Raw genomic sequence first — 17,042 nt, forward strand, 5'->3', positions numbered from 1 at the left:
TGCAGCAGTGGACAGTGTCCACATCCTCAACCCTGATGGACACATGGAGCCAGGGGCTGCTTTGGCACTAGAGCCACTGCCACTGGGATTAACTTCTGCTCTCTGGATTCACACTGGGCTGCTGACTTTCAGCACACACAAACTCAGACAGGAGCACCCAGTCCCCTTCCTCACAGACGTCCTGCTGGACATGTCCCAGGCCAGCATCGGAGCTGGGACTGGTGCCTGAGCCCTGGGTCATGCCGAGGCAGTCACAGATCACTATTTACACAGCAACAAAAACCTCTGGGGCTGTGGAGAACCCCTGCTTTCCTCAACCTTGCTCAGCCCCTGCCCAGACCTGGGATTGGAGCTCGTTCTAGCAGCTGCAGCCAGAAGCAGGTTGGGTCTTCCCCTTAAGAAAAGCTCTGGCGGGGAGGCTGGCAAGAAGTGGCTGTTTGTTTGGTGTTTCTAAATGAGTGCTAAAAGCTGCTCCAGCGTGTTGGAGTCCTCCTCCTCCGCAGCAAAGCTGACAAGGGCCACGTGTTCGGGGAGGAGGGAGCCCGGGAATGAAATGACATCGCTGGCCAGCCAGCACAGGGAGGTCACAGCTAAACAAGGTGTGTGGGAGGGGGGAGCTGCCAAGGAGAGCAATAGCTGCTCAACCCCCCCTTTCCCCTCTCCACCTCCGGACCCCTGGCCCCAACAAACAATGCTGCTTTTCTCCTAATTGGTTTCATAGGGTCCTTTTACATCAACAAGCAAGCAGCTCCAGCGGGTAACAAGCAGTTGGCTTGCTCTCAGCTCTGGTGGCCACAGCACAGCTAGGAGATGCAGAGGCCAAGGGGTACCCCCTTCCCAAGGGTAAGGATGCCACTCTGAGGGTCACAGTGGGCACAGAGGTTTGGAAGGGGCTTGTCCCCACCACTGAACAATGGGTAAATGATTCAAGGGAGAAGAATCATGGTCATCTCCCAGCTCAGCCCCACCACCCATGAAGACACCTGCACTCCGGTGAGCTGGCCAGGAAGGAGGCTCCACACCTCCTCATGAAACCACTGTAGGAGACTCTTCTCCCCCATTGGCATATGCTGCTCTCTCTGCACTAGGCTTTTGTCTGGACCATTTGCAAGCATGCCCACAGCCCAGATGTGGGACTGGGGTAGTGGGAGGCAGCAGGCAACAGGCAGGCTACAGGAGCAGCATCACACCAACAGCTACTACACATCCACACTGACTGCCACCTCCCAGGGCACTGACGCAGAGCATGCCAAGGTCAAGTCCACCTGCTAGCAGATCTGTTCCTGCTACACCTGCAATTACTGTAAAATCTCATCATGACTCAGGGTGGGAGAGCTGTTACCATCAGCTCTGGACCAACTGCTGCGACCAATGCTGGGCACCATCAGCTGCTGGGAAGCTGCTGTGAGTGGTGTGTGTGTAAATAAATGCCTGCAGCTCTGGTCACCTGAACACAAGAGGAGCAGGGCACAGCCTACAGCAAGGCCACCCTAGCCATGACCTGCCCCACAGCGTTCTCCACTCCCATCATCCCTAGGGGTCCAGATTTTGGAAGGTCAGCCTAAGCACAGTGGGAAGCTGACAGGGAGCCCTGCAGTTCTGCATACAACAGCAAACTTTCATGTAGGGATGCAGGTTCTGAGGCTCAATTCCACTTTCTCAGGAATGGATCCCCTCTCCTGCCGGCACTCCACCAGCTCCAGGCAGCTCAGTAGGCAGGGCTCTTTGCAGGCAGGAATGTGCCTAGCAGGGCTGTTCCCCTCTCTTTCCACATGGCTGCCACTCGGCACACTGCAGGACTCATCCCTGTGAGAGGCAGGCAGCAGGCACTGGGAAAAGCCAAGACTCATTTCCAGCCTCCATCAGATAAGGCACTGAAACCCAAACAAATCAGATCCTGTGCTAAGACTCCAGTAATTAACACCTTTGAGGCCTGGCCAGCCCTGGGTTAGCAGAAGGTATCCAGCTGAAATACCCACCAGTCCCTCTTTGTGAACCTGGATCCCAGTCCAACAGGCATGTGAATATTAATACACACAATCTTAAAAGCAAAGGTCATAAAAGCTGTCAGGGAAATGGGATGATGATGAACTACTGGCCCCAGTGCACATAGCAACACAAGGAGCAACCTAGAGCTTTCCTGGATCTCTCAGTCATGTGCAGGAGGGGTCCGAATTTTGGAAATGAGCCAGAAAGTCCAGTCCACACCCGGTGGAGAGAGGATTTTAGGCTTGGAAATGAAAAGAAACAGAAAGCAACTAAACGCTGAGTAGATCTGGCTGCTGTGAGCTGCCCCTGAGGAGCCCCATGCCCATGTCCATCCCCCCATCGCAGTGCCTCGGCACAGGGCAGCACCAGCCGCCCATCCCCACGTACCCTGGTGATCCTGGGGTCGGTGCAGCGGCTGTTGCCGCTGCTGGCGTGCATCCAGCTGTTCTCGTGGGCCAGGCAGTGCTGGCGCAGGGAGCAGCGCCGCTCCGACACGCACCAGCCGCACTCGAAGCGCGGGTCGGCCTTGAGGCACAGCCCGCAGCTCTCCCGCAGCGCCGAGCACTTGTACAGGTGGGCTGCAAGGGCAGGAGGAGGGCAGCGTCAGCACGGGCTCCCCAGCCCATGGGAAAAGGTTTGGGGGATAAAAGGCACCTGCTCTTGCCCCTTCCCAACTCCCAGTGGGACAAACCCTCACAGGCAGGAGCCAGCAGCATGCCAGACTCAACACCAAAGTAGAATGCCTCCCAAAGCTCCTTGGAAAAAGCCTCTTGTTTAGAAACCCACCAAAGCATGGTGCAAACTATGGGCAGAGCTAGAGCAGGCTGGAGGCTGAGGGGGCACTGGGCCAGGTCCCATTCCTCACTCACCCTGGATGTTCTGGGGGTTGTCAATGACAAAGTTCCCATTCCAGACCACAGACAAGTTGACGGGCAGGTCACTGATGTCATTCCCTTCGTAGAAATACTGCAGGAGGAAAGAGAAGGAGGCAGAGCCTGTTAATTATTGAGACAAAATGTCCTGGTGGTGACATGCATAGAGAGACACACAATCCCATTACATGGATGTCTCCCATCAGCCCAGAGGAGAGGGATGGGGTCCTGGCTGGGACTTGCTGGCTAGGGACAAACAGGTCTGACAGTCATTCGTCAAAGCATCAGTCACAGCACAGGAAACCAGTGGGCTGGACTGACAAAAAAAGATAAAGCAGCAGAACGGAGGGTTTGTAAATAGACTCAAGGCCCATCAACCCAAAGGTCTGAAGCTGCTGCTGTTGAAAGAGGAAGAAACAGATGGTGCTCCTGCAGCACAGATGTACTTCTCCTCACAAGGCTCTTGAGCCCTTCCCCATGTCCTCCCCAGTCCAGGGATGCGCAGTTGGATATCTGGGATTATGGTCATCACTAGTGAAGCTTGGGGAGGACAGGCTGGGCACATCACAGGAGTGGATTCAGTAGAGTCACCCTCCACAGTCCCCTTCAGCCCCATTACCCATAACAAAATGACAAAGCTGTGGCCACATGGCTGTGGTGGGACAAAGTCAAGGACCACTCCAGTGCCACATCAGCCCTCAGAAAGATCTCGGGAGAGAGCACTCCTCCCCTCCACACCACATCCCCAGATGCCCCACTCCCAGCTCTACACTGTGCTTGGACATTGGCTGCTTTCTATTTCAGGACTGGAACTACCACCCTGAGTTTCCATGTAGGAAGGTGACACCAGGGAATCCTACCCCCCCAGCTTTAGGGGATCCAAAACTCAGGCATTGGACCTGCTGCTGTCCAGACAAATCCACCTCCATTTCTCCTTCTGTCCTGCCCAGCACCTTCTCCCCATCCAGAGCCCTCTCCCTTGCCTCAACATCTGAGTCCCAGCCCCAGCAGCACCATCAGTATTCCCTGCAATGCAGACAGAGAGGTTTAATCGATACGGAGGCAGGAAGGCATTTGGAACCATCCCTGACAGCTAATGACCTCCTTCGGCAAGAGATTCCCCGCTCCTCGCCTGAGAAAATGACAGGCGTGTCAGGAGAGATTAAATGAATGATTCATGGGTTGCTGGAGTTTGTTAGAGAGCAGTGGATGCACTGGGCTGGCCACAGCCCTGCCACTGCCCCTAGCCAGCCCCAGCATCACCTTTCCAGCCCCAGGCCATACCTAGAGGAGGTGGCCCCAGCATCTCCTCCAGCACTGCCTCAGCTGCTGCCCCACACAGGACCCTCTGCAGTGGGTCTGTTCAACTCCACCCCTCCACAAGGCCAGGTATGTGCCCATGAAGGAGGCCAGTGTGCCCTGGAGAACAACACTTCAGTCTTCTCACCTGGCCATCAAAGCTGGTGCCTTCTGTGCTGAGTCTCTCCCAGACAGGCAGCATCACCAGTCCAGCATCAGATATGGCACCAAAATGGGGCACATGCCCAGTGTGAGACCTGGCTATGGCAACACACCCCTCCCTCAGTGCTACAGGCTGCCAGTGACAGCCACACCTGGTCCTCCATTACAGCTTCTTCTTGGTGATCCCTTGTCCACGAGCCACCGCAGCCAAACACAGGGTGAAGGACCCCAAAATGCAGCCCTCCCCAGGGAGGAAGGCTGCTGCTGGTCAGCTGCACACAGCTGTTGCCAGACATAACACAGCCAGCTACAAATCCAAGAGCTCCTCCACCATCTCCTCTCTACAGGCAGAGCCCCATCGCCCCCCACACAACCCCCCAGACATGGCACCTCTCATCATGTTCGCTCAGATGACTTTCACCACATCTCCACCATGCACCATCCACCACCAGAGCCTCTCAGCAACATTCCTGTTACCAGGCCTGGGAAGATGAAGCTAGAACTTGGCTAGGAGTCCAGATCTGTTCACCTTGCCCTATCCTACTCCACCCAAAGATATCCTCAACAGAACCACAACAAGGAGCTGGCCAGACCCATAGCAGTGAGCAGAGACCATTCCCTGGCAGCAGGAGGGAGCACATGCTGGGGAGGGTGGTGGCAGAGCTGGAGCAGAATTTAGCTGTGACGAGCCACGTGGCAGCATAAGTGAAATTGGCATTTTCAATTTGTACTCTGACATGTCTCATTTGGGGCCCTGGCATCTCGGGAAGGCATCCAGCCTGCAGCTGTCCAAAACATTTATTTGCATCTCTCTGCCCCGGCTGCTTTTGGAAATTAGTTCTTCTGGGAGGTGGGTTGGAGGAAGAAGAATAGGGGGAGAGGGAGGGAGAACATTAACTCTTCATGCACCAGTCCTGAGACAGCAAAAGGCTAACTGGATGAGAGACTGTCTCCCTCTGGGAAAGGACACAGCACTGAGGATGCTGACTTTGCTGTGGCAGGGAGCTGGAGCAGACAGTGGGGAGCAGCGGGAGCACAGGACTGTGACAAGGGAAGTGACAGACCAGGAGTTGTTACCTCAGCTGGTGTTCAAAGTGTGGGATCACTAAGGGAATGTGGATATCAATGAAAATGGTGTCCTCTGCATCTGCATGACTGTCAGCAGCCTCTAACCTGCCCTGCAGAGACAGAAGTGGGTTTGTGGCTTGGATAATGTTCCTGGTCCCTGTGGAACACTGGAGCTGGAGTCAGGACTTGGCTGTGCACAGGCAGGAGCTGCAGCTGCAGGGGCTCCAGGCTTGTCCTCCTAGGACTTGGAGATCCATCCGATCTAATTTCCAAAGCATCTCTTATTTTGAATGGTGTTTCCAAAAGGTCTCCTCACAACAGCCCTTGCCATACTGTAAGCACAAAAGTGGCCTCTCCACCCAAAAGCACAGCCACAGCCAGGGAGGCAGCAGCATCCAGGTAAAGCAGTAGCCACCTTCCAGCCCTGAAGGCCCCACAGCTGGTGGGGATCAGGCAGGGAGTGCTTACCAATCTGTCCATGGGAACCAAAAAAGAGTTCACAGACAGCCAACAGGTTCCATCACACTCGCTCCTCCCTGTTCCCAGCTAACATGGTGTTAAGCACCCATTAAACTCTTATTAACCTCCCAGTTAATCAATCCCAGTGGCTGGCAGCAGACTGGGATAAGCAGCAGGAGAGTAGGCCAGGATGGGTGTGAGTGGGGGGATGCACCTACCCAGGCAGTCCTACTGTCAGACCACTCTTCACTCTATAGAGGGGCCCAGGACCCTCAGCTGTGCCAAAGGATGACTTGGCTTGGCAATTGCTGAGGACAAGCTATGGGAAAGGGATGTTTGCTCTGGGAGCAAAATACAACAGGCACAGCCTGAGAGCAAACCGACAGTGCCCAAAAGTGATGTGCTCTGATGCAGTACAGCCCACAGAAGGGGATGGGAGAAGAGATGCCATCAAGTGAGCCAGCAATTGAGAACTGCCTGAATCCTTACCTAACCCAGCCAGTCTCCCTGTCCCTCCCTGAAGAGCTTACAAGGCAAATGTGGAAGAGAGGACAGAGGATGTTTCAGCCCCACCCACCTGGATACTGGTGTTCCCAGCAAGGTCTCCTTCTGCAGTTCAGGCAAGAGAACTCCTCGCTAAGCCTTTCTCAAGGCTCTTTACCCAAAACTTATCTCAGGCATCTTCCCAAGTAACAACCACCAACCTCACATTTTTTTCGCATCTCTGATTCTCACACCCACCCTGTCTCCATGCAGGGAATGCCACCAGCCCTGCACACAAGGGCTATGGCTGTCACCTGCCCTGAAAGTCCCACTTCTGATTCTAGGAAGCCCACTGCTCACACACACACCAGCTAGCAGCAACAGGCACTCAGAGCTACCCAGCTTCCCTTGGGATGAGAGATTCAGCACTCTGAGAAGGTGCCTCCAGGGAACCACACAGGAGACACAGCTGCAGTTAGCAGGAAACACCCCAAATCTGTGGGCAGATTGCACTGAGATGCACTTCAGGATGCTCCTGCAAATGCCTTGCCAACTGGACAAGGCACTAGCCCTTCCCATGGGAGAGGAGGTAGGGCAGTCCCACAGCCATCACACCCCTTTCCACAGGGCATCCATCCCACTTCAGCCACAACCTGCCCAACCCATCCCTGGGGAAGGCAGCAGAGGGGCTGCTCCTCTGCAAGCAAACCCACACATCCAAATTTCCTGTGCAGCCCCCCTCACTCCCACATGCACCATCCCCCTGGGCTGCATTTCTGGAGGAGCGCTTGGGCTGCAGCTGTGTCCTATTTTTCTGTAGTTGATGACCTCAACTCCTTCCCCGCACTACAGGGACAGCAGTAATGTACATCGCGTCTCGCCAGGGCTCAACTGCAATTCATCATTATTTTATCTGCTGGAATTTAATTGGATCCTATCAAACTCTCCTGATACTCCCTTTTCACTTTAAACACTGCTGCAGGAAAGATAAATGTAGGCACTGCTAGGATGGAGAGCGTGGCTTTGTTGGTGAACGGAGCTGGGGCTGTGGGCTCCAATCCCGCTTCCCTCTCCATGGCTGGTTAATTAGAGATACATATACTGGAGGTGTGCAGTGCTCAGAACAGGGCATGTGTGTATGATTTATGTTCCTCTATAAATATACCCTGGGCCGAGTAAAATACCGTCATCCGCACAACAGCACAACTTGACAGTAACGCTCAGCCTCTGATTCTGCATCTCCTTTCTCTCTTTTCACATGGATCTCCTCCTTTCCTCCCCAATCACACACAAGCTTCTTCACCTGGATTCTTCTTGCCTCAAATCCAGCATGATATGACAACCTGAGACCCTGGGAATATGTCAGAGCAACACCCAGGTTCTACAGCAACAAAAAAATATCCAGAAAACATAAATCCGAGAGGTCTTACTTCACTCCCCAGCATCCACACTTGGGGCTGAGCTTCAGCATCCACACTGGGGTACCACACATATGCCCACCCTGCTAGCCCAGCTTGCTCTGCACCCACATCACTTTGTCCCAGCAATAATGCTCACTCCAGGTGAACATCCCAACCCGAGTCCAGCCAGAGGGCAGGAACCTCCACAGCCACAGCAGAAACGGTGGGCAAGGTGGGCTCTCCATGCCAGGGGCACTGGTGAGAAAGGAACCAAAAGGGAGCCAGGGAGGTGGCACAGCTGCTCCTTACCACGTGGGGCTTTGGTTAAAAAGAAAGGGAAATAACTGAGGCATGATGCTTAATTTAAAGTGCTGAGACAACAAGCTCATGAAAAGGAGATCAGGGGTTCTTCCTATTTATATATTTAAAGGGAAACAGCAGCTCTGGGGCTATTTCAGCCTTAAGAGGAACATTACAGAGAGAAAAATCCAAAGCCTTGACAGTGAGAAACACCTGTAGCCATTTTGCAAAGGCCAAGACTAAATCAGATCAAGTCCAATGTTACAGGCATCAGTGCAGATTTGGGACTGTGGCACTTTTCAACTGCAAAACTGCTTCATTTTTGCAGCAGTCAGGTGGATGAACTCTGTTGAGAGATGTCAGGTGGGAAAGAATAGGCAAAGGCAAGGATATTTGGAAAATTAATCTCAGTAGCATCAACCTTATGCATTAAGACAGGTGACAGTTTCTCCATCCTCTGCTGCAAAAGGCAAGCCTGGAAAAGTCTGCCTCCAGAAGATTAAAAGCAATCAATTTGCAAAAATTAGTTTATTGGCAAAGATCTTAATTTTCTTAGTTAGGCTTGTCTTTTCTTTTTGCATCTATACAATACATGTGAAAAACCATTAGGGTTGCTTTTCTCTTGAAGAGCAGAAAGAGACCAAAGTGAGGAGGCAGCAAATGTTCCTTCAGCTTGGTTTATGGCCTGGGACGCTGGGGAATACCAGAGCTGGTCTCCCTTGAGCTTGCCAAAGATCTATTGGGTGTTTCAAACGATGTTTATAGTCAACACTCAGACCTTAATGAATGAACTGCTGAATATTTAACCAAGATGTCCTTTCTTCAAAGTGCTAACAAGTCATTGGAGTTTGACAAGCACTAAAACAAAAGACAAAGAGTTTTAAGGGGCCTGACTTATTATGCCTTTCATTCACCAGTGATTCAGGAGAGCATCCCTTATTCCACAGAGTATTTAACCTCTTGTTTAGATCCCACTGAACTCCTGGAAACACTGTGTGCTTAAATGTCTTTCGGCATCCATCCTTCACTTGGTGGGAGGATGTCATCCTTTTCCTATTTCTCCATTTGCCAGTGTTCTCCACACCAAAATCCTAACCCAAAGGATGAAGTGCAATGGAAGAAGCCGTTGGGCCATGGCTGGGAGAGCCTGAAGCACTATCAAGCAACCAGATGGACTGCAAAAAGGCATGAAGGAGACAAACACCACACAAGTGTGAATCTGAATCCCCCACACCATAATGCAGCCTGGCTCAATGCCCTCAAACATTAAAGCAGGCAAGCAGACCCTGAAAGCAAAGCAGCTTTTTTCAAGTCAAAACTCTATTTTCCTCTTTGTGAAGCCAACCTACACCCAAAAGCCACATCTCCTGCCTCAGATTGCAGCCCCATAGAGCTGCAGCTACCTGTTCCCCATGGACCTCACAACACCACACACATGCTCTTCTGGCAATCTGTGCTGTTTTAACAGCATCCCTGACAGTTTCCAGGTCAAACATCCACCACTGTCAGCCCATGAAGAGGCACTGGTTACAGCTGTCCTGTCCCTCTGGAGAAGAGCTGCAGAGGCCATGCAACCCTGGCAGCCACGGCATCCCCTGGGAAACAGGGAATGCATTGTGCTTCAGACTGTCCCCCCTGCCTGACAAGCTGAAACATACTGGGGAGAAATGAGTCCACATGGTTCAGAGCCTCTCAGCAAGCTCCATCTCTGCAAAGGCACAGGCATCTCTCCCCAGCACCCCACAGGAGCCATCAGGCTGCTGCTCTCAGCACTGTGCAGCCACAGCTCTTCCCTACAGGAGCATCCTGCAGCACACATGTCCCGGACTGCTTCGGAATGAACTCAGCCAAACCTCACACCACAGAACTGGGCAGGAGACAGCTGCCAGCTCCAGGCAGAGGAGACCTGGCAGGAGGCTGGACTGGCTGCACAGCATCCCCCCAGGACAGGAGGCAATGGCTCAGGATGCTCCCTCCTCCTGTCCAAAGGCTCTCTAGCCCTGGGATCACTGGAGGAGAGAGGGAGCCAGTGCTCATCTTCAGTGGCTTCTAAATGTCACTTGTGCCACCAAAGAGAGCAGGGATCAGCACTGGTGTTAGGCTGCAAATGAGCTTTCACAGTATGAGAGATGAAAAACAAATTTTAAAAGGATTAAACGGGAGAGCAAAGGGAGAGGCTGGCTGCATTTGGATGAGGGCAGGTCGGTGTAGAGCACAGCAGGCAGCTGAGGCACTGAGCAATGGCAGCTCCCAGTGGGGCTATTAGCACCCAGAGTGGCTTTGTTCATGGGCCTAGTGCTCAGTGAGAGGCACACACACAGCTCACCCAGGACAGAGAAGGCAGAGACACCTGCAAGAGAGAGCTGAGGTGACAGGGCTGCAGGGGCAAGGACACAGAGGCAGGGAGCGATGCAGGGAGCATGGGATCTCCTGGCAGGCAGGCAGGGGAAGGAGGCAGCTGCTGGTCAGATCAGGGATAGAGTCAGGGATGGACAGAGGCTGCAGGGGAGGAGGGGAAGTGCTTGCAGGGCTGGCAGGCACAGCTGTATGTGGAGGGCTCCACGTGTGCAATGGGACACAGAGGTGTTACCTCCTTCCTGCCTGTAAAATGGGACAGCTTGGTGTTGGGGGGGCTCCAGCACATCCGAGCCCATCTAGCTCCAGTCCAGGCAACTTTCTTCAGCTTTGCAAACCCAATTTCCTTGGAAATGCTCCCTAAAGCCTGGTGGCTTCAGCACTGATCCTATCTGGAACAACCCCAAGCAGCCTCCCAGCGCAGCAGGGGGTGGTGGCTGGGAGCCCACCTCGCACCCCACAGGCAACAGAAACCCTGTGACCTGCCACCAGAGAGCAAAACTGCCATGCAACAAGCTGGGGTGGTCCTGGGGCAGGCAGGAAGGAGCAGCCCACAGACAGGGCTCCTGTGGCACTCACCGAGGTGTTCTGGCACTGGATGCTGGTGCTGTTGAAGCGCAGGGCGGTGACGCGCGTGGTGCTGCCGGGGATGTGGAAGATGCACTCGTAGTTGCGCTGCCCGGACTGCGGCTGGGGCAGGTTCTTGGCCGTCAGGGTGATGGGTTTCACCACACCCACAGGGATGTAGATCTGGGTGGAAGGCAGGATCTGAGGGCAATCCTGCAAGGGGAAAAAGAAGCAGATGATGAGATGGGAATAATGTACAGCCTCCCCCAGCACCCCTGTGACCGTCTCCTGGCTGGCAGGCTTGGCAATCCACTGCAAAAACACCACCTGAGCACATGCTTGAGAAAATCCTCATGTGCAGCAGCCCCAAACCAGCATCCTATGCCTGTTCTGCCCAAAGCCCTGAAGACAGGAAAGAAGAGCACAGGAAAGGAATCTGGTGGCAGAGCAGTAGAGTGTTTTCTACAGCTCAGGTTGATTTAGGTGGGAGAGGATCCATCTCTGGAATCTGTAACCTAACACTGCAACAGCAACACGTATTTGGGCCGACTGGTAACAATATGGATTTCAATGCCATCATTGCAACCAGCAGGTTTCAGAGTCAATGTCCACTGGACTGTGCATTGTCAAGCTACCTGCTCAGCCCTCTGTTTCCCTTACAGCCTCCATCCCCCTTGCTTCATAAGCAGACAGAAGAGACTTTTCTCTCTTTGATACAGCAATGTGCTCCTGGAGTGTGGCAAAGAACCTGCTCTGCAGCAAATTTTGCTGCTGCTGCTCCTATTTGCACCAGCTCAAAGCAGTACCACCCCACCCAGCCCAACTGCAGGCTGCCCAGCAGCAAGTGATTGCAGCCAGGGGATGCTCCTGAGTCTGAGCTGGAGGGGAAAGCACCTCCCTGCCAGCCCCTGGGGAAGGAGGCATTGGAAGGGCAAAGCACTCCAATTTTAATAGCCATGGGCTCCCAGCTGCTCCAGGGGAGCTGGTGACTCTTGTGTACAAAGCACAGGGGAGCAGGAGGGAGCAAAAATAAATGAGCTCAGGTAGCAAAACAGCTCTGCAGCCCTGGCGGGCAACACTTCTGCAACAACAGCCTGATGCAATCCCACACCAACTTTGCTGAGCCGGGCAGAGGTCTCACACCTATGGCAGCTACTCCTGGGAGTGTTGGCTTGAAATTACATCAAGAGGAAATGACATGTGAGCTGCTTTAGAAACAGAAATGCAGTGGATGCAGCCGCTCCACTGCTCTCACAAAGCTTCCGATGGCCACAGTGCGGCTGCAGGGGCAGCCCTGCCCCAAGGCCACCAGCAGCCACGTGTGACCAAGGCTGCCCAGCTGCCTCCTGCCATCCTGCAGCAAGCCAGGCTGAACCTTGCAAAGTGCCAGGCTTTATCTCAGCCGGTGTGATTAATTAACTTTCAAACAATGCAGAGAAAAGAAAAAGAAATTGTTTCATTTAGTGAATCTTAACAGAAAAACCCAACCACTTTTACTCTTTGGGTTTTCTGTTTTTCACAAGTCTGTATTCCCCAAAAGCACAATTTTCAAGGGGAGAAACTATTTACCTCCAAAACACACTAAAAAATAAAAGCCGAGAGGAACAGTAGTGTTAGCCCCAAACCAGAGATGGCAACAGGGCTGGGGCAGTCTGGGGATGCTGGGCACTGCTCTGCCACCTCCCTGCTCCATATCACAGATGCCACCCAGCAAAGTGGGGCTTCAGTTTCCCCCCACTTCCAGAATCAGCTCAACTCACAGTGAGGAAACACCTCATGCCCATTGCCATTTCCATGGAGTGTCCCCATAACTGCATGGTGGTTTTCCCCCACCAGTTCCCAGCTTCAAAATGCTGTCAGAGGAAGCAGCCCCTGCCTGCTTGATCTCCACATTGCAGGGGGCCCCCATGGATGGCACAAGCCTTCCCCACGAGACAAATTCAAACTTGGCAGGTGTAAACTCCTGGCTCGCTCTCCAACACTTCCATCTCCTCCTTTTTCAGTAATTATTGCTGCAGCCCAGCTGGGGTGGTGGGTAAGTCCACGCCCCCCAGGCTGGGCTCACCAAGACTGTTTGCAGGCATGCCCAGGGAGCACAGCAGGCAGGTGTGTCCCTCTCCCCACACAGGCAGGGGGCTCATTCTGCTCATTTGCAGTTTGAGTGATCCCCCCATGATGTCACACGCTCCACATCTGCCAGCAGAAGTGTCTCATCCAGCAAAAATGTCAGCCTGTGCCCAAACAGGAAGCACCTGGCGCTGGTGGGCGCCCAGGGTGCCCGGAGGGGTGGGGGTACAAGGACAACTCATTTCCCCTATGAGCAAGTCCAACCACTGACACAACTCGGTCTGGCATTGCCCAGCACTTCCATCCCTTGGGAACACTGCACAGCCCACAGAGCTCTGTGTCCTGCCAAGAATAGCCCCTCCCAGCAGAGCCCCAAGCCCCAGGAGGAGGCAGCTATGAAGGCGTGAGATAAGCAGAAAGCAAGGCCCCAAACATCACACAACTCAGAATTTTCTCCATTAAAACCATTTTTCTAGCTGGATGAGAACATGACTTGGAAGTCCAGGTTTGTCTGGAGAGGTAAGAGCTTTAGAATGACACTGCAAATGCTGCCATTTGGGTTTCTCTGGCAGCTGCCAGCTCCAGCTGCAAGGCTGTGCATCAGCAGAGATAGGATGAAGGCAGTCTGGGACTGGGCCTGACCCCAAATTTGAGGTTCCTTCACAAAGTCCTCAGCCATTCCCACTGATGGGGAATGAAGAACAAATGCAAGCTGAACCTACCTAATCTGAGCCAACACACTTGTTCCCCACAGTCCAGGAGCCTTTCCCCATCCACTGCAGCTCTGCATCAGCAGGGGCTGTCTCAGAAGAGCAGCCTTGTGGGATGGGATGCTCCAAAGTCCATCACTGACCACCCTTTGCCCACCACTGCACACCACAAGTGGAAAAAAATGAACAGCAGCCTGTGCTGCTTCATCACCTCTTCCCCAGCCCTGCACCCTCCCAGCAAAGCCACAGAGGAGGGGAATCCCCAGAGCCCAGGCTTTCAAGCCACCACAGCCAGAGGACAGGGACATCCTGACTGCTGTCACCGTTTCCAGGCACATTTGTGTGAGTCGTGGCTCCTACCCATGCCCATTCCAGCTCTGACACCCCCAGAAATACAGAAAAGCATTCCTGGCATGCCCAGGACACAGTGCCATGGATCACTCTGTTTTCCTACAAAACAACCACTCTCCCACTCAGGAAATTGTGGTGAACTACCCATGGGAAGGAGCAGAGACAGTTACCCTCTGTCCCTGCATTTCCTGACCAGTGCCCACCTCACTTCAGCCAACACACAGAGACCAAATCCTGCTTAAAATAACCTTCCTGCAGAGAGGATGGGGCCGGATGTCTACCATTAACTTGTCTGGTGGTGCCATGGGACTGGCACCAAGCCCCCACACCCACCACATCACCCTGCTGGGGACCAGGATGGCCAGGGATGGGGACAGGATGTCTCATCCCAGTTGGGTCACAGAGCCCACAGTTGCAGCTGCTCTGAGGGTGCCTCACCATCCTTGCTGGGAACTGCTGAGCCCACACCAATGTGCAAACAGGCTGAGCCAGGCAATCCAAACCTCAAACCAGGCACTGGTCCATTTCCCAGTGTGGCCAAAAGGTCTGCTGGGGGACACCCTGCTCACACTGGGGAGGGACACACGCTCCTGAGCAGGCAGGGCGTGGGAGAGCTGCACACTCCCAAGGGCACCACCACTGTGGGGACAGCCAGATGCTTTGGGGTTCACCTGGCAGGGATGGGGGCAGATCCCATGGCCTCAGTGAGGGTAATGGGCAGATGAGAACTGCTGTGTTCCAGAGGTCTGAACACCACGTGTTGTATTTGCAGAAGCAATGCCAGGGCTGGCTGGAAGTGTGACCTCAGGAGCAGGCTTCTGGGGTGCCTGAGATAGGCAGGTTGCTTGCTCACTGGATTTCTTCACAGCACAAGCTAGGAGAAAACAGCTTTTTCCAACTTTCTCAGGTTAGTCAATTCCTCTGGAGGCAGCAGGACCCTTCCCACTGGGGCCATATAAAGTCAGTGGGAAACCCATTTAAGTTAACTGGACCCCCCTTCCAGAACAGGGACAGTTTCCTTCACATAACTCTCCCTTCAGGATCCAAATCAGCATTTACTGTAGAGGCAGCAGAAGCTTGCCAGACCTCCATACCCAAGCCAAGCAGCCAGTGATGCCACCACAGGCTGGGGACAGCAGGATGTCCTGCAAACACCCTGCCAAAGGCAGCTTTCCCCAGTGGGTGGCATGGATGCTGCACAGGATGAACCCCCCACAAAAGAACATGTTCCTTAGCAAAGCAGTTGAGATGAAGAAGGCACGAGGTGCAGCAAAACAGTTTGTTTTACAGATTTCAACCTTCCCCTCTCCAAAAACAAGTTGTTCTGCAATGACAGTTCGAGCTTGCTCCTTCACAAACATCAAAGGAAAATGCTTTAGCGATTCTGCCTTTGTTTTTCCTTTCATTCAGCCTAAAGTGCTCCGGGCTTCAGCCGACTTCCCAAGCTGCCTCTCCCCACCAGCAAGCCCACAGTTCCACCAACATTTCCCTTTCCTCCCTCACTGCTCCTCAGGTAGTCCCAGCACCTCAGGAGAGGCAGTGGGAATGGTTTTCTGACTGAGTTTGCCTTCTTCTAAGCCCTTCCCCAGAGGGCAGGGGACCCTGACAGGACCAGAACAGGCGAAGGGAGCAATTTCACACTGTCTTACCTCAGAGAGCTTGACACGTCCCTCCAGGAAAGAGCAGTCAGCAGCGTTGTGGGTGCAGATGTGGCGGTACTTGCACCAGTGGCAGGGGAAGGAGCCATTCACACAGGACAGGCAGCTGCAGAGGGAGAGAAGTGGGCAGTGTTAGGGCACCATCAAGGCAGAGTCCACGGGGACATTTCTTGGGATGCTTCAGCAGGACAGCATTGCCTAGGTGATCCTGTACCTCGGGGTGGAAAGGATCCTTTATCCACAGGGCACAGGCCACGCACTGGGAGGGAGATGCCTGCACAACCTGAGCTCACAGGCTTTGCCCATAGCAGGGTGGGGGGATATGGTCTTTCAGGCACTGCAGGATTTGTGTCCCAGCTGAAGAGGCCACGTTCCCTCTTCCTCTTGGCAGGCTGACCCTGACTGCCCCACTCCAGCAGGAGCTGAGCTCCAGACTTTGGGAGCTTTATTTGGGTTCACTGAAAGGCGATTTTAGTAAGAGGCAGCAGAACAAGGGCTCTGCACCACAGGGGAACAGGGGAGAAAGGGCCAGATTAATGCATGCTCATTGAGAGGAAAATTATAACTGGTGAAAGGTTGGGTCAGATTAACATTTCGGGACTGTAGGGCCTTTCAGGCACTCACAATAGGTTGTGTGTGACCCCCTCCCTCACCCTCCCAGCCCAGCCCAGCTCAGCCGCGTGTGCGTTGTGCCTGTGCCTTCCACCCCTCCTCAGCCCCAGACGCTTCCATCTCCCCCCCAGCCTCCTCCCAGGGCTCTTTGTGCACAGGGATCACTCCTGCTCCCCTCTCCCCATCTTTTCTGGGCGTGTGTTCAGGACCCAAGGATGCCCCATGCTCTGCTTTCCAATCCTCCTAGCAATGAAACCAGCCCCAAGGATCTGATGGCTCTCCCCAGAGCAGGAGGGGACACACAGAGTCCCAGAGCCATTCACAGGAGTGGCACCTCGACAACCTGGTCAGCTACCCTCACTAACCCCCTCCCAGGCACCTCTGTTTGCATCCCACAGTTGGAGGGAGGTTTTGGGGGTTTCAGTCCTGAGGAGGGAAGGGGCTGAGCCCCCCCTGCCATGCTGTCTGGGGGGGCATAGCAGACAGGTCCCACATTTAGAACACGAGCCTTCACAGGGCGGGTCTGCACCAGGCATGTCTGTGCAGCCCAAGCTGCTCTCCCAAGGAGGAGATGGGAGAGCTGCTGAGACATAGGCTAAAAGGCAGCAAAAATAATCATCCTGGCTTCAAAAAAAAAATGAAAAAAAAAGAGAAAAAGAATAAAAGAAAAAAGCAGCAGCACTAGTTTTC

The 17,042-nt window shown here is 53.7% G+C and overlaps 1 protein-coding gene across 2 annotated transcripts in view; it reads right to left on the reverse strand.

The window, feature by feature from the left end:
* Positions 1–17,042, reverse strand: part of PLXNA1 (plexin A1) — a 114,124-nt gene that overhangs the window by 34,232 nt on the left and 62,850 nt on the right. For both annotated transcript variants that reach the window (XM_085590498.1, XM_021532004.4), the window contains exons 9-12: positions 15,732–15,846; positions 10,967–11,167; positions 2,859–2,955; positions 2,377–2,567 (exon numbers count right to left, since the gene is read on the reverse strand). In XM_085590498.1, the coding sequence (XP_085446624.1) occupies positions 2,377–2,567; positions 2,859–2,955; positions 10,967–11,167; positions 15,732–15,846 (604 nt within the window). The remainder of the gene's footprint in view (positions 1–2,376; positions 2,568–2,858; positions 2,956–10,966; positions 11,168–15,731; positions 15,847–17,042) is intronic.

The sequence above is a fragment of the Lonchura striata genome, chromosome 12 (genome assembly GCF_050655825.1).
Source record: "Lonchura striata isolate lonStrDom1 chromosome 12, ASM5065582v1, whole genome shotgun sequence".
NCBI classification, from domain to species: Eukaryota; Metazoa; Chordata; class Aves; order Passeriformes; family Estrildidae; genus Lonchura; species Lonchura striata.